Source organism: Anopheles bellator, chromosome 1, assembly GCF_943735745.2.
Source record: "Anopheles bellator chromosome 1, idAnoBellAS_SP24_06.2, whole genome shotgun sequence".
NCBI classification, from domain to species: domain Eukaryota; kingdom Metazoa; phylum Arthropoda; class Insecta; order Diptera; family Culicidae; genus Anopheles; species Anopheles bellator.
Window position 1 is genome coordinate 55,895,924 of NC_071285.1, and position 24,126 is coordinate 55,920,049.

The 24,126-nt window shown below is 49.1% G+C and overlaps 4 protein-coding genes across 6 annotated transcripts; 3 read left to right on the forward strand and 1 right to left on the reverse strand.

Moving 5' to 3' along the window:
- The first annotated feature begins 77 nt into the window (after positions 1-77).
- LOC131215911 (nuclear receptor coactivator 5) lies at positions 78-1,534 on the forward strand. The gene is made up of 2 exons (XM_058210307.1): positions 78-670; positions 742-1,534. Exons 1-2 carry the CDS (start codon positions 180-182, stop codon positions 1,532-1,534), a joined length of 1,284 nt encoding a protein of 427 aa, XP_058066290.1. The 5' UTR covers positions 78-179.
- A 269-nt stretch (positions 1,535-1,803) lies between these two features.
- Positions 1,804-6,279, forward strand: LOC131207226 (cell division cycle protein 27 homolog). Its single transcript, XM_058199839.1, has 5 exons — positions 1,804-1,934; positions 2,191-2,392; positions 2,637-2,712; positions 2,789-2,936; positions 3,010-6,279. The coding sequence occupies exons 2-5, from the start codon at positions 2,369-2,371 to the stop codon at positions 5,846-5,848; spliced, it is 3,087 nt and encodes a 1,028-aa protein (XP_058055822.1). The 5' UTR covers positions 1,804-1,934; positions 2,191-2,368; the 3' UTR covers positions 5,849-6,279.
- A 3,172-nt stretch (positions 6,280-9,451) lies between these two features.
- LOC131215912 (chondroitin sulfate N-acetylgalactosaminyltransferase 1) lies at positions 9,452-16,679 on the forward strand. Its single transcript, XM_058210308.1, has 4 exons — positions 9,452-9,485; positions 14,506-15,765; positions 15,849-15,997; positions 16,059-16,679. Exons 2-4 carry the CDS (start codon positions 14,571-14,573, stop codon positions 16,677-16,679), a joined length of 1,965 nt encoding a protein of 654 aa, XP_058066291.1. The 5' UTR covers positions 9,452-9,485; positions 14,506-14,570.
- LOC131205208 (synaptobrevin) lies at positions 11,114-14,327 on the reverse strand. Of its 3 annotated transcripts, none has more exons than XM_058198428.1 (4): positions 14,207-14,327; positions 13,526-13,602; positions 12,984-13,276; positions 11,114-11,387 (listed from the first exon to the last, which is right to left on the reverse strand). In XM_058198428.1, exons 2-4 carry the CDS (start codon positions 13,555-13,557, stop codon positions 11,296-11,298), a joined length of 417 nt encoding a protein of 138 aa, XP_058054411.1. In that variant the 5' UTR covers positions 13,558-13,602; positions 14,207-14,327; the 3' UTR covers positions 11,114-11,295. The 3 variants fall into 3 exon arrangements, with proteins under 3 accessions (XP_058054411.1, XP_058053603.1, XP_058055224.1); XM_058197620.1 differs by having other exon boundaries at positions 12,984-13,309; XM_058199241.1 differs by lacking the exon at positions 11,114-11,387 and adding an exon at positions 11,425-12,453 and having other exon boundaries at positions 12,984-13,309.
- Positions 16,680-24,126: the final 7,447 nt, after the last annotated feature.

Genomic DNA, 24,126 nt, shown 5'->3' on the forward strand with positions numbered 1-24,126 from the left:
ATACTGTGCTTGATGCTTGACAGCGTTTCAGTGTTTTGTTTTGGTTTAGTTTGCTTTGCAACGAATTTGAGACCGAGTGGCGAAAGACGGATTTTGTCGGCGCTTTTAACAATAAACATATTTTAGTCAATAGAGAACGTTTGCGTGGGGCAAGCTCTTTGGGTGGTAAAAGCAACAGTATGTCCACAGAACCCATAAACTCCCGAGTTTATGTCGGTGGCCTCGGTGAACAGGCTACCGTGCAGGATGTGGAGAATCTGCTGAAAGATTATAAGCCGTATCGGGATTTGACGCTGCTTCGTGGCTTTGCTTTCGTGCAGTTCCACAATGAACTGGCCGCCCAGGCTGCCATCAAGAGCTTGAACGGGAAAGTGTTTGCCGGCCGAAAGTTGGTGGTGAAGGTAGCGAACGATAATCGCGCCAAGAAGGGTCTATTGCCTCGGGGCCATGCAGCACCGGGGGCTAACCCACATCCAGCAGCAGTGATCCGCGATGGTCTGCCATTAGACGCTTCCGAAGACAGCTTTGGACGTTCACCGTTCGGGGAACAACCGTACGGCGTGCCGGAGCGAAGCACCATTTACGTGGAGCCAGCCGGACCGGCTAGGCTCATACCGCGGGCTGCAGAGAGCAACGATTGTGAAATAATTGTAGTCAATAAGGAACTAACGTAAGCGGAGAGAGCATCATTTTACGGATTGGTCCATCGCTGACTCGTATGTTTTTCCTCTTTCCTTCCAGTGCGTATGCTGAAAATATTGAAGCATGTCTCAAACGAGCCGGCATGACGGTGGATTTGTTGTTTCCCAACAACGACGTTCCGATAATGAAAGTACTCACCAATATAGCATCCCGCGGAAGCTTTTACGCCATTCTGATTACACCTGAAAATCAGGAACGAAACAGCATTACCGTCAACGTTCTCTACGGTATTCCGGCGGAGCACCGCAACATGCCGAAAGAGGATGCCATAATGTTTATCATAAACCACTTCACTTCGAAGAAGAGACAAGAGCGAGAACAATACGCTCCGATAGCGCCGTTTGGTAGTGTTCCGCTAGCCGCACCGCCAGCACCGTTCCCGGTGGCAATGCCGATTGCAGCACCGGCGCAGGAAAAGCACCCAGAGGCGATACAGAATATGATTAACATTTTGGCCGCGAACCGGGCGTTAACGGTGCTGCAGTACGAAAAACTTATCAAATATCTGAGCGAACGAAAGGAAGCACAAATTCGGGTGGAACTAGGCGAAGAACCGGATGTCTCGTCCGCAAGCGCCCTCGTGGGTTCGTCGAATGCAGCAACCTCGAAAAGCAAAGTGGATTCGGAAAAAGATCTGGAAAGGAAAATACTGGACATTCTAAACAAACCGTCCATACTCGGTGTTCCCAAAGCCACTGCTTCTCACGAACACATGATGTCGCAGGACCCCAAGCGAGCGGCCTCGCTTCCCACATCCCATCTTCTGCATGATCCAAAAGTACAACGCGCTCTTGATTCTTTGCTGCAAGGGCAGTTTTTAATAAAACTGTAAATTTGATTATCCCAGAATAAAGACAAATAAAAAACATCCATTTTTCCCAAACTTACTGGGTGCCGGAAGCAGCCCTGCCAAAAGTGTCAAATCTGACAAGCCCTATTTAGATTACATTAACTTCGAAATTGAAACCGTTCGTTTCGTCGTTCAACCGTACGGTGTAAACGGGCCCTCCTTTCAATGTAGCTATCAAAGTAAGCTATGAGGAACGGAGTGAATTTTGCACTCGAAGTGAAAAATTCCCAAGATTGTCTCCGAAATCAAGACGAAAAGTTGAACGCAAACACCAACGCAGATATCTGCACGGTGCCGCAGAGTTCCGTTTCGCCGCAGAGAGTGATGGTGATGGGGTCAGGCTAGTGGAAACGTTGCGAAAAGATCACAATAATCTGGTCTGGTGAGTATATGTTTGGCCCAAGGGAACAAACGAATGGCAGTGTGTGCGGCAAGATAAGGGAAATAAGAGAAGAAGAACTGAAGGAAACCGATCGAACGTAAGCTGCTTGAGGGTCGATGTGTGTTTAATACGGGTGTAATGTTTTACAACATAAACTATTGTCGCTCGGCAGCATAAAAAGTGTGCACCCGTTTTTAGCATCAAGGGTGTTATGTGTGACGTTACGCAGTCTTCCATTTTTTATTGCGTACCTTAGGAACTAGTGAGACGACGCTGAATCCGACGGAGCACACGGCCCGACGGAAGCAAAGCAAGGGCGGAAAAGCTGGTACCCGCCATAGCAGCAGGATCCTTCTCAAAGGAGCCGAGAGTTCTTCGATCTTGATAAGAGCACGAGCAATATTGTTCCAATAAACGGATTAGAGGAGACGGTGATGATTGTACAAGAACCAGTTCAGGTAAGGGGCACTATCTCTCAGTTTTACGCTGTTGTGTTGTGGACAGACAGCAACTCAAACAATTTGCATTGCAACAAATTGCCATATGCCACACTCTGTTGTGTTGTGAATGGTGAAGTGTAATGGAAAATTATGGCATTACACCTTTCGAAGGTGTGTAACTAATTCTGTCCAACTGTGTTTCGCGCGACTGATACAAATCGTTTTATGAATAATCTAATACATTATTTGGTCCTGTTTTTAGGCCGCAATATGGCACTGTCTGAATCATTACGACTACCAGGATGCCATTTTTCTAGCCGAAAGACTATGTGCCGAAGGTAACTAGATTGGTGGTCGACGATACCTTACACGAAGCGCGGTTAAACATTCCTCTTCTGTGTTTTTCGTTTGCAGTGGAATCCGAAGAAAGCGTTTTCCTGCTGGCCACCTGCTACTACCGCGCTGGTCAAAAGCACCAAGCACATTGGCTGCTTTCGACAAAAAGTGTCCGCTCCACCCAGTGTCGGTTTTTGCTCTCCAAATGTGCTTTTGACTTGAAGAAGTAAGTGCCAGCCGCATTGCGTCTAGTCAGCATCGCATCATGCTCTGACACGTTTCCGTTTTCTTGTGCACAGGTACTCAGAGGCCGAACACTCGTTAACCAACGATGATCATTTGCGGCCACGCCATTTGGATGAAATTGTCAAAGAATTTGGCGATATCGCCTGCTTTGCGCTGCAACTGGTTTCCAAAATCTGTCACAAGACTGAACGAGGTGGGCTGGCGAACGACGCCAGCCGGAAGGCCGTAAAGCTGAATCCTTTCCTGTGGCACCCGTTTGCGGACCTGTGCAATCGTGGCGAAAAGCCCGATCCGGATAGCATATTTCAGCTTACGAGCACCGATATCTTCCAAACGAGCCAGGCTCAACAGTTGAACTCCGTCGTGCTGTTTGGCGGGGCGAACAATGGGGGCATTCATTTACCGGATGCAGCGGGCGATGGTTGCAGCTTGATTGGTGGATCGGTTGATCAGCCTACTACGCCAATCGATCAATGTCTCGGGCAGAATTTCATCAACACACCCATCAATCAGCATCCGCCGCAGCAGGGAGCACCGGTGTTGCAAGGGCACGCTGCGTACTGTGGAAGTCAGCAGGGATTAAATCAGCACCAAAGTATGGCCAATTCGTTACACTTTAGCAGTTCGGCGGCAGCGATGCGGGTTGGCGGAGGCAACTTGAGTGCCGATGAGCAGCTCCACACACCGACCTACCCACTGTCAGATCTTAGCACACCATTCCGGAAGCAGCTGAAATATTTCTCCACTATGAGCCCCTCGTCACCGAGCTTCGGAGTGTTGCCGATTGTGAACACTCCGACGGAGCCCGTGGCTTTCCTATTGACGCCGTCACCGCAGCTGGTGTCAAGTTGTACGCCCACCGTACAGCAACAAGCCGCCCTGCTGGCTGACCACGGTGGTCTGGTGGATCCGCAATCGGTGGCAATCCAAAGCAATCCAAAAATGGCACTCTCGAGTAGCAACAAAAAACTGCGCGGCGGACACCACACCAGCAATCTCGGTTCGATGGGCAACATCCTGAATCGAAAGCACGAGGCGTCACCACACCATCATCACCATCATCACCAGCAGCAACCGGCGGCGATTCAGCTGCTGCAGCAGCAAAGTACAAACACGAAGCCGATCGTTTTCAGTCAAACGGGCAACCAGATGACGACCCCGCGGACACCGAACACTACCACGGCCGGCGCGCTGCTGCAGGGACAGAACGTGCGCCGCAGTTCGCGGCTCTTCAGCAACAGCAACTATTCGGTAAAGGAGAACGCAAAGAGTCCTCAGTTGAACAACAAGTTTGTAGCGCCCCGGTCACCGCCCCGCCGAACCAAGCAGCGCATTTCAAAGACAATCAACATCGCGGCGACGACGCTGCTGGAAAACATCCCCGAGAAAAAGACAGCCGGCAGTGGCCACGAGGCATCGAGGGAGAAGATCGAAACCGTTACCTCAACCGTGGGCGAAGGAGTGCCGTCGCTGAACGAGAAGGTGCTGCTGAACAATAGCATCAACAGTGCGCAACGGTTGGCCCAGCAGGTGTTGCAGTTGAAGAAGCAAAGTGCCGACGGTCTGATGACGTTGCTAAGGGAGTTGGGTCATGGCTACCGGCGGTTGCTAAGCTACGAGTGTGAGAAAGCGGTGGAGACGTTCTCGAACGTACCACTGCACCACTACGAGAGTAGCTGGGTGAAGAGCATGATCGCGCTGGCCCACCACGAGTTGCGGGATTACGAAACGGCGGTGCAATTTTTCCACGACGTTCACGAAAAGGAACCGCACCGGCTACAGTACATGGAGATTTACAGTACCGATCTGTGGCACCTACAGAAGGACGTCGTACTGTCCGCCTTGGCGCGGGATCTGATGGCGCAAGACAAAACGTCGCCCGTTACGTGGTGTGTGGCCGGCAATTGCTTTTCCGCGCACAAGGAACACGAAACGGCCATCAAGTTCCTGTTCCGGGCGATCCAGGTGGACGAGGAGTTTGCGTACAGCTACGCGCTACTCGGGCACGAGCTCGTGATGACCGAGGAACTCGAGAAGGCGCTCTCGATGTACCGGCTGGCAGTCCTACACGATCCGCGGCACTACAACGCTTGGTTCGGTATCGGCACGGTATACTGCAAACAGGAGCGCCACGAGCTGGCCGAGTTGCACTATCGCAAAGCCTTACAGATCAATCCGCGGAACTCCGTCATCATGGTGCACATCGCCGTGATGCAGTTCTACCTGCGCAAAGCGCAGCAGGCAATCCACACGCTGAACGCTGCCATTGCGCTCGATCCGAAGAATCCACAGTGTAAATATCACCGCGGTTCGATGTTTTTCACGCTCGGCCGCTACCAGGAAGCGCTGAAGGAGCTGGAGGAGCTCAAGCAGATAGTGCCGAAGGAGGCCATGGTCTACTATCTGATGGGAAAGATCTACAAAAAGCTGGGCAACGTGGACCTGGCACTGATGCATCTCAGCTGGGCCACGGATCTGGGCTCGAAGGGTGCCAATAATCAGATTAAGGACAACTTTGATTCCATCATAAGCACTCAGGACGGCGATGGTAGCGTAACAGAGGGCGGTGCGGATGCAGCCGATACCAGCAGTGGAGCGGAGGACATCATAGGAGGCAATTGTAGTGGTGCCGGCGGTGTCGGTGGCGGTAGCGGCAATGGAGTCGATGGTAGCACAGCCGATGGTGCCGGCGGCACCGGGGCCGATGAGCTCATCGATGAAGCGGGCATCGCCGAAGCTCACGACGCTGAGGCGGGTAGCAGTAGCATCGATCCGGACTATTCGCTCGGCGTGGAGCAAGTTTCTAGCGATGACTCGGGAACCGTCGCCGGAATGCGCATCGAGTCGCTCGATGTAATAGCAAACAATTTCTACGACAGTGACAGCTACTGAGCCGTCACCGCCACTGAAAGTTGTGTTTCCAAGAAGTCTCGGACCCGAAACTGCCACCTGCAAAACAGCAAACAAACGTTGAACCGAGTAAAACGGAAACCGGGGCGTGTGTGATCATATGTAGAAAATCTAAACATTGGTATCCTAATTATGTTTTATGAGCGAGCGCGAGTCAGTGTCACAGAGTTGAAAGTTACGCAAATTCCTCATCCATTATGCTAGAGCCGCGGCGGTCTCGTTCTTCCTTCCTTCCTACCAAACCTTCTCTCATCTCACTCACAGTGGTCTGCTTACGAGTAATATTGATAGTTCCCGAGCGGTGGTTTCCAAATTCGTTCATTCATTCTCTTTTGATTTGTTGTCCAATTTGTAAGCCTTAAGTGTAGTAGTTCGTTTCCAATTAATTTCCACGGCTATGCCACCAAAATGATAATAAATTGCATGAATAAGTAAAAGCAATTATGACCAGCAGAGCGTTTCTTTGTGAACATGGTCAAACAAGACTAATAATAAGAAGAATGAAATAAATGAAAGAACGAAGAGTTTTGAGTTTAAAAAACTAAAACTAATTTGCTTTTAGCAAGGAGCCGAGGCATCCACCGCTGGCATGCAAGTCACAGCCACGCAAGCTGCAACGGATTTTGAGGATCAATAATAATAGTACAAAATAGTAGGTCATAAGAGCATGGCCACATTTTTTTACTTGAACGCTTTGTATTATACATAAAATGTAGAATTCAATCAAAACAAATGCAAAGAAATCAAAAACGTTGAAAACAGACCGTAAATTCTTCTTAAAACCAAATATGTCTGCCTATCTTATACTAATTCTCCACAGTGCGGTGCCCGCAGCAGAATAAGGAAACAATTTCCTGTCCACGCATAGTACAAAAGCGGCGAAATGGGTGCTTTGTTGTGCCGTCTGAGAGAAAAGCGTCCCAAAACCAGTGGTTATGTGATTTCAGTTAAGTCCTCGAGGCACCGCTCAATCCTTCTACCAAACCGATAACTAACCGTGCGTAATAATGGACGGAACGGGTTCGGTGCGACCACGTTTTTGAGATGATTCTGGTCACCCTGCACTTCCGGAGGATCCCAACAGCTGACAATATAGTCGTTGTTTACATATTCGGCCACAGCGAACCAGCTGACGAGAGTTCGGGTTCGCCGAGGGCGCAAATGACTCTTCCGTTATACGCCACTAAGCAGCACGCTCTCGTTTGCTTTCGGATTACTCTTTTTTTCTCTTCCCTTCAGTTTCTCTCTCTTTCTCTCTTCAGCAACCTGCGAATGTCCTGCAGTAAAATCACCCATTTTGCCCTTCCGCCCCCAGGATACTATAATGGTATGATGCCAACTAACACACGCGGCGCTGTTTTCAACTTTCTCACGAGCCTTCGCTCTCTCTCTCCTGGTCGTTCCATCTCTTCAGCGCGCAGGATTTTCTGAATGAAAATAGCAATGCGGTTGCGGTGCAGGATCCAGCGAACGCGGTGGCTTCCCAGCAGTAGTTGCGAGCGATTTTCCGCACCTCACGGATGGAACGCGGACGGACGGTGGTCGGTTGAACCGGAACGGAACCGGATCCGCAAGGGAGCGTTGTGCTTCGGGAGTGTTTGAGTCCTTCCGTCATTCGAACGTTGGTTGCCTTTCGAGCGTTGTTGCAGGTACGCAGGATTGGAGTTTGTGATTGGTCCGCAGTACTGGAGCTTGCCGTGCTCATCGATCTAAGCAGGCTGTAAAGGGCAAAATTTATTTTCTGATTCAAGTTTGTCACTAGTCTACTGGCGTCTTCCACGAAGGCTCACTACAGTCCATGACCCCGCCGCGGCTAAGAGCGTGAACGAACTTCCGAATGGTACCAACGTGGCATTCTACTGTGGAGTGTGTAAAATATTGATTGAATACTCGTTCCTTTGGGCCTTTGGGTAGCGCCGCGTGGTGCTATGCAATGATTTAGCAACGCGCGCGCGACATTCCTGTGGCAAAGACAGGGACAGGGCCAGAGCGCTGCTTCAGGTAGGAGCGAGAAAGTGTTGAATGGTTCCTTGTTACTAAACCGTGTGAATGTGTTCCGCGCGCACGCGTCTGTGTTTTGTCTTGTTTGGTGTGTGCCCGTGCCTGAAGGTGTGAAAAGGATATCGGGGGTCCAAATATTACATGCCGGCCGTTCGCGGGCAGTGCAAATCAGATGGGATCGGAAACTTCCTTCCGGTTCGGTTTGGTTCAAAACTTCACATAGTTGGCTTTGGTAGTTGGGCTGATGGCACCGCAGTATACCGTGAATGCCGCAGTGTGCCGAAGTGACAAATGCAAGTAAAGTTTTACGCAAACAAACTTTTGCCCCGAACACCATATGTCGCCCGGGTCTTCTGGCCGCTGGACGTACACTGGATGTAACGACCGCGGGAACTGCTGCAGTGAGTGGAGAGAGGCTGTTAGTAATTAAACTTTTCATTCGACAGTTGCTTCCGAGCGGTGACTCGGTGCGGCTCCGAATTGACCTCCGGCACAGGCACAGGGTGGGCGATTAAAATCCTGCTCTCGGGCTACGGGGATAAATATAGCCCGCTCGATCATTATCCGTTTCCGCAGTAACCGTTCCGTGTGGCGTACTACGTATCCATTGATGCCGGGAGACGCATGATGGTTTATCTCTACCATTCGACTCGGTTTCCCAAGCTGGCGATGAAAAGTTTGATTATTTTTATGGACCGACCGAGCCACAAAATCAAACGGTGGACTCTACGGCTCTCGCAAGAGAGAGAGCGAGAGTCCTGGGGCCGGAACTCGTAAGGTCCCTAATTCGATTTGGTCCCTAATTTTGATTTCTTCGCCTTTCCGGCCGGCCTATAACGGCGACGGGTGGCTCACGAATTCTTTGTTCTGTGGTCCTCCCGGCGGGTGGCAACGGTTCCACCCGGAAGTGGTAATAAAATAATAATAAAAAAGAACACGATGCCTACACATGAGCCCATGAATAAATGTAGATAGCATATGAGTTGGCTGGGAGTCGTAAAAACTTAGGGCCCTGTTTTTGCACCGCCTCCTTTTCCGGCGAAATTTCGTGTTTGCTTCAAAAACAAAGTACAAAATGCGATCGTTTCCAATGGAGATGTAGTAACTTTCTGTGGAAAAGGTGTTTTATCAGCACTCGTTTATGGCGGGTTTCAACGCTGACGGTGTCCTGATTAGAATGGAAAACGTTAGGTTCATGATACACGGAAACGCTCTATCCGGAGACCAATGTTAATCGCAATTTGTAATTTTTTAATTTTGGGGCACGTGGAAAGGGAATGAAAAAAATATCTGTTATTAAGATTTTCTATAATTTTCGGTGCTTTATGTTTTCTTAAATGTTGTCCATTGTTAAAAATGTGCAATCCAATCGATGCCTAATGATTCTGATTTCTCTCCTGAAGTCAAATGAATACTAATAATTGATTGACCAGTGATGAGTGTAAATTCATGAAGCTGCTGCCAAGTTACTAATGTAGCTCAAAGTGATGGCAAGTTATTAAGGTGCACAGTGACTATCATCCTACCCCTTCCGATTCCAGATCGCGATTGCTACGCGAAGTATGGAACAGACACTGCCTCTGGTTCGCATATAGAGATTCACCCGCAACAGGACTAGGTAAGTACTCTTTTAATTCTAACTTTTTAATTGAAGCCGGAAACGGCAAGTGGCGAGATTTAGCAACCCACCATGCGTCTCCATCAGTTCGGTCAAACACCGTCGTAATGGTTCACCATTCTTGCGACAGCGCGGGGTTTAATTTAGGACGAATTGCGGGTTGTTTTTATCGCTTATCGTAAGAGCACTTCGAGAAAAGTGTGCTGTGTTGCTTGAAATGAGTTGCAGCGATGGCGCACTTCACTCAATTTAGCGCTCCGTGCTTCTTACGAGTGGTGGAAATTATCTTACGGAGAAGCCCCGAGGGCCCCTCGGTCGAATCGTCTCCACTTCATTGACGATGCAGTACTGCCACCACCACTGCACACTGCAAAACGGTGTTACAAAACCCGTCCGTGATGCAGCATTTGCTGGTGCCAGGGTCTATTTTGCTTCACGGCCTCACTTGAGTGTGAGAAAAATCCAAGTGAAACGTCCATCCGCAGCGCCAGCAAGGCCCGGTAAGGCCCGGCAACGGGCGGGGCGAGTCTTGTTTATTGAAGAACATGCTACTCCAAACTTCTCGGATCAACAGCAGCGCCACACGGGTCGGCGGATGTTGCCGCTCCGTATATTCCGTGATCTTGTTGCGAACGTGAAGGAAAAATATGGGCGCCCCCTACAAGGGTATGCTTTTTGCTCGAGCACGTTCGTGGCGTTTCGGAGCCGTTTCCTCCCCGTTTCCGACCCGGAGCTAAAGAAAAACGTTTGCGATTAAAGTAAATTGTACTCGATAAAGCGAAGACGACAGCGCGTAGCGCCGCAGAGCCGGAGGAGGACGGACCGGCCGATGGGATGTGTTCTGCGTCTAGGACACGTTCCATGTTTTCCGAAAGCAGCATCAACAATCTAAGTTCCCTCGAACGGCCATATGCACACGTGTGTGTTTAGATAGATACGTTCTATGGGCCAATAAAGCATCGTGTGAGAGAGGTCGGCCACACGGGTCGGGAATATTAATGCGGGGTGCTTAAAGTTTCCTCTGGCCCATCAGAAGGTGCAGACAAAGGGCTGCCCACAATTAAACGCTAATGGAAGGCCGCGTGCTGCGCCGTGCGTGAGTGAGTGGTTTTTGATTGTTCTGCCCAAAATGGCGTTCCGTGTACCATCACCATCAGCTTACACCTACAATCTGTGCCGGAGCACAATTTACTGTGCGCAGCGTGCCGGAAGGCTGAAACTATTACCGGGAAAATCGTAGGAACGCCGTGTAGAAGCACGCCCCGTAAGAAGTGGCACGCTGGCCTCTCCGCAATAAACGGGTAAAGCTTAAATGTCCTTTGTCACCGAGGACGAGTCCACTGGTGCAGTGCGCTTGCTGGTGAAATGAAAGTGGTGCCAGATTGTGGCGACTTAACAAACGGCGAGCCGCAAGCCCCTGAGGGTGGTATCTCGGGCTTCGCGTCGACCTACAGATGAAGCATAAAAATGGAATCCGAGACCCAGCTGACTAACCGGCATTTCAGTGAAACGTATTTTTGTAGCGAAAAAGTGGAGACGAACTAAGATTTTCGATACACGATTTCGGATGAACTCAAGCAGTTAAAAACACTTCCTTTTTGACCAATTCATAATCCTCTTATGTTTGATTTATCTTTTAACTCACACTGTTGTCGATTTTACGAGCCGGGTTTCTGGTTCCCTGGCAGCGGGAAGATATTATATTAATGTTTTACGTTGTACCAACATTCAAGAGAACGCGACAGTTCCGATTGCAATTTGTCGTTTTATCGTGCGCCATTGATCTTTAAATTCCACCACACAAGAGCGTTCAGAGCGGCGGTTCCGTTGCGTCGGTGTGTGGGGCCTCCGTGACGGCGGGTGCCGGTTCAGGGCTAGACGATGATCCCGGCACGAGCCACACTGCGTGCGCGGGAAAGAAGCAAAGAACAGTGAAGCGGTTTGCCATTAGAGTATTCATAGGGAAGCAGGTACACCTCTTCGCTGGCGGCAAGAACCCACCCCTAGCCAGCGGAGGCGCACGTAATAAATATGGATCAACGAACACATCAACCACCCGGTGGGGGAGATGAAAAACCCGCTAATCCAATCGGTCATGTGGATAGGCTCTTAGGACAATCGTTGAAGATAAATGCGGGCCGGGTGGGACCGTGGCGCAATAATGATTCCCGCGTTGATACGAATAAATGTGTCACAACAATGGATGGTGATGACGATGGATAGATATATACAAAACGCTTTCCTTAAGCTAATCCTCGCTTGTCGACGATTTTCGGATTCCGTATTCCAATGAAGCTTAACCGCATGGCCTCCAACCCCCAATCCTGCAACACGCGCCACTAATGTTTAATGAACGATTGTATATTCAATAAGGACGTGTTTTGTTGCGTTGTATAAATTGCAAGTATTATTATTCTATCGCTCACCGATGTAACAATGACATAAACATTTAAACATTGATAATGTGAATTAGGCCAACACGGCATTGTGTTGCGTGTGTTCCTCTACCAACGATCCGGAAGACCCAGGGCTAAGGGGGGATAAACGGACCCCCGGTTACGGTGGTCGCTTAACTATTTTCTGGCGTTCTAACCACTTGAACCGCGTCTTTACGGACGATAGAATGTGCGTAGAGTAATCTAAAACAATAGGGTTTGCACGGTGCGTGTTGGGTGTAGTCGGTGAAATTGCTTCTCTTACTGCAATACAGAGTACCAAGGAGACCCTAAGGCAGCGCCACGACTATTTCGTGGCTGTTTTTGGACGAAGGAAGGTTCACATTTGGTTTGTGTGGACCCTCTCCAGGGGGGGAACACAAACTTCTAGTCGAGCGTACAAAACGTGGCGCGCACGTTCAAAACGTATAAAAGCATCGAAAAGTAATAAACCTTTGAATTGGAACAATCACACACGGGGCACGGTGTGCGTTTTTGTTATAATGTTATATGTTTTTAATAAATGATGGAAACTGAAACGAAAGAAAGTAAAGAAAATGTTCTCCATGAAACAGCGACGTGTGCATTTGAAACGGTGCGAAACACCGTTCGAAAGGGGCTCGGGTCTGGGTTATGTCTCCGTCCGGGTTCGTCAATTATTCAAATCACTCCCCACTCTGGGGGGATTCGTGTTGCTCTCGCGGGGTGTCAGCAATGACATCGAGACGAAAAGACTGGTTCAGTCCACGGGATTATGTTCAAATTTTAACGAACTGGTCAAATAATGAAGGTTTATGTGGTGTCTTTTAGCATCGTCCTTTGCGCCACTGAGGGAACTGGGTGCGAATTGATTTTTCCGAACCGAGCGCGATTATATCCTCCCCGGACAGAAAGCCGGTAAAGCTTACCTTATCAGCGAACTAACAAACAAATTAAAGCAAATTTTTACAGCACAACCCGGACAAATGGCACATAAAAAAGAGACAATGTCCGATACAGGACAAACGACACACGGACGGAGTCAGAAGCGGCCCAAAACCATCCCCCGGCGGGCTCTACTTACGAATGATGATTATTAGTAGTACAACTCCGATGACCCCCATGATGATCATCATCTTCATGTTGGCCCACCACTGTTTTCTCTTCAGCTTGCCGGCCTGTTGCTCGAACTGTGACGCCCCGTGCTGCAGCGCATCGGCCCGTTGGTCCAGCTCCGAGAGCTTCTGGTCCCGCTCGAGCACCTTCTCGACGTTGACGCGCATTATCCCGACGACCTCGTCCACCTGGGCCTGCGTTTGCTTCAGCCGATTGTTGCTCGCATTGTTGTTGGCGGTGGCACCCGACGACGGCTGCGTGCTGTCCGTTGGCGGAGGTGGTAATTTAGGAAAACTGATTAATCAAAACCGGGGTTAACGGGAAGCAAAAAGGTGCCATACGGAGCCGGATTAGTACTACGATACTGGTTGTTTATAGTCCCACAAGAAAAGTACACCATTCGTGCCACACTACCAAAGCGGTCACCGCGGGGGCTCCCCGGTACGCTACGCCTAATAGAAATTGCGACCCACTAAATGCCCGCTAGGAAACCGGAAAGGTGTTACTTACCCATTGGAGTTTCCTGCTTCTGGGTTGGACATTTTGTTATGTTGTGCGTTTTAGTAGACCGGCCTTAAAATGCTTATCTGCAAAGAAACAAAAGAAGCACTGTCGTCATCGTGTTACGGTTTGTTTACATTGCATCTCCCGGAAGACGGAACACCACCACCTCAGCAGGCCCTGTGCTGTGGTATCGGTTCCGTATGGTTTCCCGTCCCTGTCTGAGAAGACAGTCCTTGCGGGATGAACGCCCAACATTCTAATAAATGGCCAAGTAGCATTGCGTTATCAGCCGGAATTGCGGTGTTTTGATATGAGATACCGATACACCGAGGTGGGGAAAAAATGAGGCAAAACAAACGACACCATTGTGTGTGACCTCATCACTTGTTGCACTTTCTGTTCCGTTTGGTTCTCCGTCAGAGTTCGCAGCTGTTTTCACCGGGGTTCCACTGGATCGAGGGGTTTCGGTTAAGACGTTCGCGAAACACTTGGGCCGGTTGAGCCAGAAGGGCCCAGAAGGTTCGTAATTACACAAAACTTAGCTGGAAGACATATTGGGGCTGACACCATCGCCCCCAGACGGCACTTCCACAATACGGAAAGGTGGGTCCCGAAAATGCATCGGCAAAATATGCGGCGCGTTACTGTGAGCTAATTAACGGAAACAATTCGATCGGGTTGCCGTACCTTGTTTCCTGTTGTGGTTTTGATTACACCGTGATTATTTTAATAAACTACGCGGCGATCGGAACGATGAAGGAATGACTAATTTGCTCTGTCCGTTCGTTTTGGTGCTCGAGAATGCAGTTCAGCGTGAAACGTCAAAAGCAGTGCTCGATTCGAGCAAGCTGCAATCGCGTCGCGTCGCGTTTAAACGCGTCGCGTTTAAGCGTCCAGCGCAGTGCGGAAAGCGTAACTGTGTTTGAATTGTTCGTTTCAATCTTCCTCTGGAAATGTTTTGATCGCCCTTTTGTTCATTATTACAGGTGCAAACGGCCACAGAGCCTCAAACGTGTTCGCGCTCGGCTACCCCGCAGCGGCCACAGCGAGAATGTTGCGAATGATCGGGTCGTCCAAGTTACTGGCGCGGCTTCTTCTGGTGATATCCTCGATCACACTGATTTCCCTGCTGGCCCTGACCCGGTGCGGTCTCGGGGGATTGGCCGTAAAGGAAAATAGTTCGACCATTGCCACCGGTTCCGGTGGCGGTACAGGGAATGGCGATGATTACGTCGGCGTTCGCGATCCTCGGCCGATGGCCATCGAATCCTTCATGCCACCGGCTCAAGCTCAGGAGAACGGCTATCTGCAGATGCTGCAGCAACGCGAAGAAGAAAACCTCAAGGAGGTAGCGAAGCTGACGGAGGAAATCAAGATGCTAAAGCTGCAGATTTTGCAGCTAAAAAATGGTATCAGCGGAACCGGTGGAATGCCGCTAATCGTGGACGGATCTTTCTCGGGGCCCTCGTCGTCGTCTTCGTTGGCGGTTCCATCGGGGAACGGTAGCAACACGGTGCCGGCACCGGCACCTCAAATGGTGCACGATTGTTCCACGTTCATTCGGCGCCAGGTTGGGTCGGCGGAGATCCTGCACGGGCAGCCGTTAAACAACGAGTACGAGCTGATCCCGTTCAATCACTTCACCTTCAACCGTATCTACCCGATCGAGCTGGGGCTCGGGAAGCGTGTGGTGGAGAAACCGATCGGATTCAAGCGGAAAGATCTGCTCGGTGCCCTCACCAAAGCCCTGGAGACGCTCAACCGCAATATCAGTGCGTCCTCACAGCGCTACACCCTGGACGACTTCAGTGAGGGCATTTATCGTACCGATCCGACGACGGGCACTCAGTACGAACTGTACTTCCGCACCCGGGAGCCGGCAAAGGCGAAGGAGAACCAGCAGCTAGGACAGCATCACGGGACGACGAAGCTGATCGTTATGCGACCGTTTGCGCCGTTGCAAACGGTCCAGCTCGATGCGTACCCTCAGCGACCGCAGGACAAGGAACTAATCTACATCGTCCTGCCCCTGTCCGGGCGAATCGCGGCGTTCCAGAGCTTTATGGACAAGTACGTAAAGATTGCGCTGAAGCACGACAAGTGCGTTCACCTGACGGTGGTTTACTTCGGTGACGACGGGCTGTCGGAGGCGCGAACCATCATGAGCCGGGTCATTGGCATGAGAAACAGTGGTGGGACAAGCTCCAACCTGAAGCTGCTTGCGCTCAACGAAACCTTTTCCAGGGGTAAGTCTTTAGTTCTCGAGTTGAACGGCCCCGAACGGAGGTTCTCTTATTTGCTCTGTCTCTCTCTCACTCACTTCCGCCAGCCAAAGCGCTCCGTGTGGGGGCCGAAAACGTGTGGGGCAGCCAGGCGGACCGGAACAACGATATTCTGCTGTTCATGTGCGACGTGGATATCGTGTTTAGCGCCAAGTTCCTCGACAGATGCCGCTGGAATGCCAAGCCGAACAAAAAGGTACCGCCGGGAGTGGCCACGCCACTCGCTGACGCATCTAATCGCTTTGTCCCGCACGCAGGTGTACTATCCGGTGGTGTTTAGTCTGTACAATCCGCACGTGGTGTACACGTTGCAGGGCAAGGAGCTACCGCCGGAGACGGACCAGTTGCTCATCTCGAAGGACTCGGGCTTCTGGCGGGACTTTGGCTACGGTATGACGTGCCAGTATCGGTCCGACTTTCTGCGCGTCCGTGGCTTCGACGAGGAGATCGTCGGTTGGGGCGGCGAAGATGTGATGCTGTACCGGAAGTACGTCCGATCGCACATCAAGGTGATCCGGGCGACCGATCCGGGCATCTTCCACATCTGGCACCCGAAGGTGTGCACCGGCGGGGGCTCCCAGAAGCTGTCGCTCGACCAGTACCGGGCCTGCATCCGGTCGCGGGCCCTCAACGAGGCGTCCCACGCGCAGCTCGGCTTCCTGGCGTTCCGGGACGACATTGCGGCCATCGAGCCGTCTTTCGCGAAGGCCGGGCAGTGGGCTACACAGCACCACAGCAATGGCACCGCAAGTCGCAACAATGGCACCAGTCGAAGTGCCAGTCCGCAGCGGGAGGCAAGCGGGAGGCAAGCGCCCGGTGGTAAGCTGGAGCCGGCCGGTGTCGCGATAGCGGCGAGCGAGACCAAACGGTCCACCTGATCCTTTATGGTCCAGCAACAGGAGAGCATTTGGAAGATTGAGTTCTAGTGGGTCCGACTGAGGACCCTCCTTCCTGTTCCGTTTTAAGGATCGGGCCCCTGGGTCGGGTATCCGGGAGCTACGCATATCCCTCTTCCGTGGAGAGTACCTACAAAGCGCGTTCCGCGAGATGTTTCGCTATCCATAGGTTTTGTGGAGGTCACCGCAATAGGTCTGGGATGTTTTGTACATAAATTAATATTGCCATTTACGGTACAGCTCCTCAGGTGCTTCTAGTCTGTAGTGCAACGGGCGCATCCCCGTGACCCATTCGAGAGCGGAATTCAGCGCTATGCGCCATTGTGTAAATAGAACTCCGGACATCCGGAATGTGGATGCTAATTGCTGCAGCCTCGACACTGACACCGAGTGTGTGTTGAGTCCTCCAAAGAAAACATTTCCAACCATTAGCCTTGATTGTGTGACGGGGGGGCACAAGTATCTGCTCTTTAATAGTATTAAGCGACCAAAACTCCAAAAACCGAATACGTGTCGATCGTGACACATGTTGATTAATAATAAAATATTTCTCGTTTTTGTTTTCTTTTTGACTAAGCCAACTCAGCCAATACTACACAATTATGGAAGCGCACGCGAGTAATCCAGTACGATTCAACGAGATCAACAGGTTTAACTGTTAATGTCAAGCCGGGTTCGCCGTGTAGGTTAGCAGTAGGTGAACAGTAAATGCTTCAGAGCCACCGGACCTGCGGAGTGGCCATGCGTGGCGGCTCGGAGCTTGCTGCTCGCTAGCGATCAATCGCTACCGTTCCGATGTGGTTCCGGAGATAGAAATGAAAAGTGGACCGGAAGCGGTTAAGGAGCCGCAAAAGTAGAGCATCGCGTAGAGGGCCCGGTGTCGGTGGCAGGACACAACCAAACGCACACGATTATTAGTGTGCTCAGTGAGCTAATAGGGGGCGCTCCCGGGCCACGGCGATGGATGGAATGCATGCCGATCTCCGCCGGTGAGATAACTGCGGTGTGTTCTCCGTTCCGGTGATTACCGTACGCGTCACGGTCCGGTAGGTAATGCGTCGCATTATCTATAGGGAAAAGTGAAATGGATGGCCGTTTGTGGAAAAAATCGACAAAATGGCCTCTGACCGAGTGGGGAAGCGTCTAGAGAAAATCAGACCCTGAAAGAATTAAAACTTGGACCGCAATTTAGAATAGAAAACCATTTGGCTGCCAAGAAGCCCAACTCGATAGCAATGAGAGGGGTTTCCGAAGATTGTTTTGCGCAAAAAACAGTTGCTCAAGGTTCCGTCATTCTTTGGACGCAAACACAAAAAGTTAGCCGTTAGAAACAAGGTACTTAGTAAGAGAAACCCGCGTGCAGTTGGACGCATAAAATCTAAGAAAACTCTAGATGAAGAGGGCGAACTGTACATAGCCCGTAGCGTGTGGCCAGGAGCCACGGCGTCTCCTACACTCCTCTCGCCGCAATGGAGATGGTGCAAAATATGAAACTATTAAAAATACATTTCCACAGCGTCCCTACTTTCCATTGTGATGACCATCTTCTTGTCGATGTTTACTGCGATGTCACGAAGCATCGTGGTGACCTGTCTAAGGTAGGTGTCGTAGTAGTCATAAAAATTATACTACATCCATCACTGGGCCTCCATTTTAATGATTCTCGACTGGTGGCGCGTCGTGACGCGAGTTGTTTGTTGATTGAACGAAAAATATAGTTTTATGTCGTTGGTTTGTTGTCACTCCGAGGTATAAATACACACCCGGGCGCCTTCTGCCGTTCATCCGACATTTGGTGTGTCTACAGCAACAAGTGAAGAACAGTAAAACATGGCCTTCTATTCAACTTTCGTCGCCGCGATCCTGATGGCTGTCATCGCCGTAGCCAGTGCCATTGATGTGGCGTCAGTTAAAACGGACAAGATCCTTGGTTCCTAGGTGAGTCGTCTTATAGATCCCGATTGAGATCGTCCGATTAAGTAAGCATCCTATTTGGCGCAGGAACCACTACCCAAAGCGAAGCGCGACAGAACCAACGGATTGACAACGGAAAAAATGGCTACGGCAACTATGATTTAATAAAATAGCACCACAGCGCACAATTTGCAGCACAAAACACGAACGCGGCTTTTTCTTTGCCAAAATTGAGAAAACTTTGCGCGAAATATTGAACTCCAATGGGAAGTGGGAAGGAAAGCTTAACGGGTAACTCACCGGGAAGCCCGATCCTCTGAAACGCCGGATGATCGAGAATTGAGGATGAAATGTGGCCTGGCAACGGGCGCCGGGAACAGCTAGTTTAAAATAGAAAAGTAAAACAGGAAGGACGGTAAGATATATTTGATAGCTGGAGTTGACGCAATTGGGAAGTGCAAAATATGAAACTATGAAAAATACATTTCCACAACGTCGCTACTTTCGTCCAGGGTACCTTAAGAAGCGTCCTTCTTTCAGTTGGTTTTATAACAGAAACGGCTGAATATTTTTCGATGCTTAGCCTTTTATTTAAGAGGTTGATTTTTTATGAAAAACAATTTTGGTCAAATGGCCACCATAATTGGCTTGACAGTATCCCTATTTTGAGCCTATTTTAGGTCGACCTTTTTTGAGTACATTTTCGATTGTATCTGGTCCTATTATTGGTTTGTTCGCGTAACCTTTGTCTTTCACCGCCAGCCCATAGATAATAGTCTAATGGTATCGAATCGAAACTTCCCGGAGGACAATTCACAACACCATTTCTGCTGATTATTCGCTGTCCGAAGATGCGGCGCAAACAACCGATCGTGGCTGTTGCAGCATGGCAGGAAGCGCCATCCCGTTGAAACCATATGTCGGCTATGTTTTCAGTTCAGCAATTTCGCCAAAGAAGCAACTAGCCTACATTCGTCGGTCGTATTTCGGGCACGTCTTCGACGGTTTCAGCGGCTCCTTCTTCGTTAATTCATACGGCGGCCGGTGATGCTGCCAGATCAAATTTGGCACCAGTCACTCGTGTTGGGTGCATTAGTTTCCCTTGTAAGACGTGTGGGTTTTCCGAACTCCAAAGACGACAATTCTGCTTATTTATATAAAAGCCGAGGTGGAAGTGAGCTTCAATAAAATGATCTTTTCAAATGTCGCACTGTTTGATATAAGACCTACCACTTTGGAAATAAGTTTTTCATATTTCCCAATTTTCTGCAACCGAAATTGTACTTTAGCCAGAAATTTTAAGAATCAACCTTTCAAACAAATGTTTGAACATCGAAAAATATTCAGCTGTTTCTGTTTTATAACCAAATGAAAAAAAGAACGCTTGTTTGGACACTCTCGACACTTGTATTAATGGGTCGATTCATCATTTCACTTTAACGATTTTAACCCATTATTTTAACCATCATTTTAACGATTCTCGGCGAGGGGCGCGTCGTGATGCGCGTTGTTATTTATTGAACGAAAAATATAGTTTTACGTCGTTGGGTTGTTGTCGCTCCGATCCCGGTGAGGTATAAATACACACCCGGGCGCCTTCTGCCGTTCATCCGACATTTGGTGTGTCTATAGCAACAAGTGAAGAACAGTAAAACATGGCCTTCTATTCAACTTTCGTCGCCGTGGTCCTGATGGCTGTCATCGCCGTAACCAGTGCCGCTAAAGTGGCGTCGGTCGACACGGAGAAGATCCTTGGTTCCTAGGTGAGTCGTCCTATAGATCCCGATTGAGATCGTTCAATTGAGTAAGCTTCCTATTTGGCGCAGGAATCAAAGCATCCCAAAGCGAAGCGCGACAGAACCAACGGATTGACAACGGAAAAAATGGCAACGGCAACTATGATATAATAAAATAGCACCACAGCGCACAATTCGCAGCACAAAACACGAACGCGGCTTTTTCTTTGGAAAAATTGAGAAAACTTTGCGCGAAATATTGAACTCCAATGGGAAGTGGGAAGAAAAGCTTATCGGATACGTCACCGGGAAGCCCGATCCTCTGAAACGCCGAATGATCGAGAATTGAGGATGGAATGTGCCCTGGCAACGCGCGCCGGGAACAGCTATTTTAGAATAGAAAACCATTTGGCCGACAGGAAGACGAAATTCGATAGCTGGGGTTGGCGCAAAAGGGATGTGCAAAATATGAAACTTTTAAAAATACATTTCCACAGCGTCCCTACTTTCGTCCAGCGTATCCAAACAAGCGTTCTTTTTTCAGTTGGTTATATAACAGAAACGGGTGACTATTTTTCGATGCTTAAACATTTATTTGAAAGGTTAATTCTTAAATGTTTTTTTAAATGAAAAACCATTTTGGTAAAATGTCCACCACAATTGGCTTGGCAGTAGCCCATTCGGGCGACCTATTTTTGAGTACATTTTCGACTATCAGTGGTCCTATCTCGGCAATGGCAATTTGAATTTCGATCTTGACGTCGTCAATAGTTGCTGGTTTGTTCACATAACATGTATCTTTCACCGCAGCCTATAGATACTAGTTCAATGGTGTCAAATATTTGCTGTTTTGAAGGTCAATTCACAACATCATTTCTGCTGATTGTTCGAAGATAGGGCGCAAAATATCGGTTGCGGCTGCCGCTGTATGGCAGGAAGCGCCATACCGTTGAAACTAAATGTCGGTTAATTTTTCAGCTTCAATTTTGCCAAAGCACTGACAAGCCTCCATTGCGTAGCGTAAATTTTCGATGGTTCTGGCGGCTTCTTCGTCTACGGCGGACGATGATGTCGCTAGACCCAAAATCCGTACCAGTCACTCGTGTTGGGGGCACTAGTTTTCCTTGCAAGACGTGTGGGTTTCTCCGAACCCCAAAGACGACTATTCTGCTTATTAACATAGCCAGCGAGGTGGAAGTGAGCTTCATTAAAATGAGCTTTTCTAATATTGCACCGTTTGATTTAAGACCTACCACTTTGGAAATAAGTTTTTCATATTTCCCAATTCTCTGCAACCGAAATTGTACTTTAGCTAGAAATTTTAAGAATTAACCTTTCAAACAAATGTTTGAACATCGAAAAATATTCAGCCGTTTCTATTTTATAACCAAATGAAAAAAAAACGCTTCTTTGGACACTCTCGACACTTGTATTAATGGGTCGATTCATCATTTCACTTTAACGATTTTAACCCATTTTTTTAACCATCATTTTAACGATTCTCAGCGAGTGGCCGGTCGTGATGCGCGTTGTTATTTATTAAACGAGAAATATAGTTTTACGTCGTTGGGTTGTTGTCGCTCCGATCCCGGTGAGGTATAAATACACACCCGGGAGCCTTCTGCCGTTCATCCGACATTTGGTGTGTCTATAGCAACAAGTGAAGAACAGTAAAACATGGCCTTCTATTCAACTTTCGTCGCCGCGGTCCTGATGGCTGTCATCGCCGTAACCAGTGCCGCTGAAGTGGCGAAGGTCGACACGGACGCGCTGAAGAACATTGTGAACTAGGTGAGTCGTCTTATAGATCCTGATTGAGATCGTTCAATTGAGTAAGCATCCTATTTGGCGCAGGAATCACTACCCAAAGCGAAGCGCGACAGAACCAACGGATTGACAACGGAAAAAATGGCAACGGCAACTATGATTTAATAAATTAGCACCACAGCGCACAGTTTGCAGCACAAAACGCGAATGCTTGGTTTTGGTTTTTGGAAAAATTGAGAAAATTTTGCGCAAAATGTTGAAAGTTAATTGACGCTGTAACCGTTTTAGAAACACTTTTGGTCGATCGGTGGGCTTCGGAAAATATCTGTAACGCATGTAACGAAACCCAAGAACGGAGCATTGTTGTTGCTGGGGGGCCACACCGACAGATTGTGGTTTTTGGCACCATTCAAATCATCGTTTCGGAACCAGGCGGCGATTCCTTTGTTTACGTTCTGCTACTGTAACCAAATTAAATGCGAAACAAGCTACTAATGGACCCCGGCATGCCCCTCGTGGTGCTACTGACCCCCCGGCAGACGGACGGACCGAAACGGAACGCAAATTTATGAAGGTTATCACACCCCAGCCAAATACACCCACCTCGTGGCGCTTTTTTCAAGGGTCATTCAATTTCAAGGTACTGAGAACTCGGCCTGAGCGCCATTTTGAGGTTTCGGTCCGAGCTGTGCCGGCCGCCATTCGCGGACGAAAACATCGCCCTCCGCCAGTCGAAGAGACTTAAACGATGGCCGGCGACGAACTTGCAAACGCAATGCGCGACATTAATCTGCAATCTGCTAGGATCGCACCGCAAACCACCCGCGGGCCCAGCCCCGGCCCGTTTGGAGCCCTGAGAATTCATTACACGCGTAATTGTTTTCGCTTTTCGGTGCTTTCGCGAAAACTACCCGTTAAACCAAGGTGTTAATCTTGTCGCCCGTCGTACGCCAGCGTGCGTCACGTGCCAATGCCGGTTGGGGGTTTAAAGGCACCGGTGTTTGTGCGCCAAGGGCTCATTGTTTGCTAAATTGTTGAGCACGCACAAAGGATGACTGGGGTGGTGACTGGAAGATCTGACAGATACGAGACAGCACAAACGGATAGTTCTAACGGTTCCGAAACCGCTTTTCGGAATCCATCAAGCGCCTTCACCGTCAGCCTGTGCGGCAAGACAACATCAAGAACGAAGATGTTAAGACAACAAAATTAGGACAGTTAATTTATCAAATTTCTTTCACTGAATGAAGTATACTTACACCTTTCAGTCGCTAGAGAGTGATTTAAATGCCTTCTGACACTTTTCTTGAGTGGGTTGCAAAGTTGAGATCAATGCTGTCTCCTTTTACGGTGATGTCAAAGGTTGCTAGATCAATCGAATACAGCTCCTAGAATGTTGACGAAACGTTACTTTTTCAGTGATCAGTTTTTTTACGTTTCGCGGAAACTTAATCACAATTGCAATGCTATGAAGTTAAATTGTTGTACCCGTAAACCAACTTATTCATCTTAACGCAAAAGCATTTGGCAGTGATTAGCGATAATAACTGCGCAAAGTTGAACCTGCCGGACCGCTTCAGCTGGCAGCGGATGTACTAGACCCACAGGCGATCGTGCTCGACAGCTTGCAGGTCACGATGTCGCTGACGTTTTGCTGAGACAGCGTCGCGCCGAGAGGGCCATGCTCGAGGCGGACATCGAGGTGGTCCCGTGACCGACTGCTCTATCAACGGGAGCGTTTTTGTTACTATGTTTTATAGTGACTTCAAGGGAACCCGGTCGGACGCGATAACTTCCCCACCAATTTTTAGCGAAATCGGATCAGCCGTACTTGAGTAATAAATTAAATATATATAAAATAAAATGTATATAAAGTAAATAACTAACACGACTCTCTTTTGTATATATACCTATGGCCGAATAATATAGAAAATTTTAAATGTCCACAAATTCCCAATATATATCGCTACCAGTTACGCTGGGTTATGACTTCGATTTTGGAACACTACCTT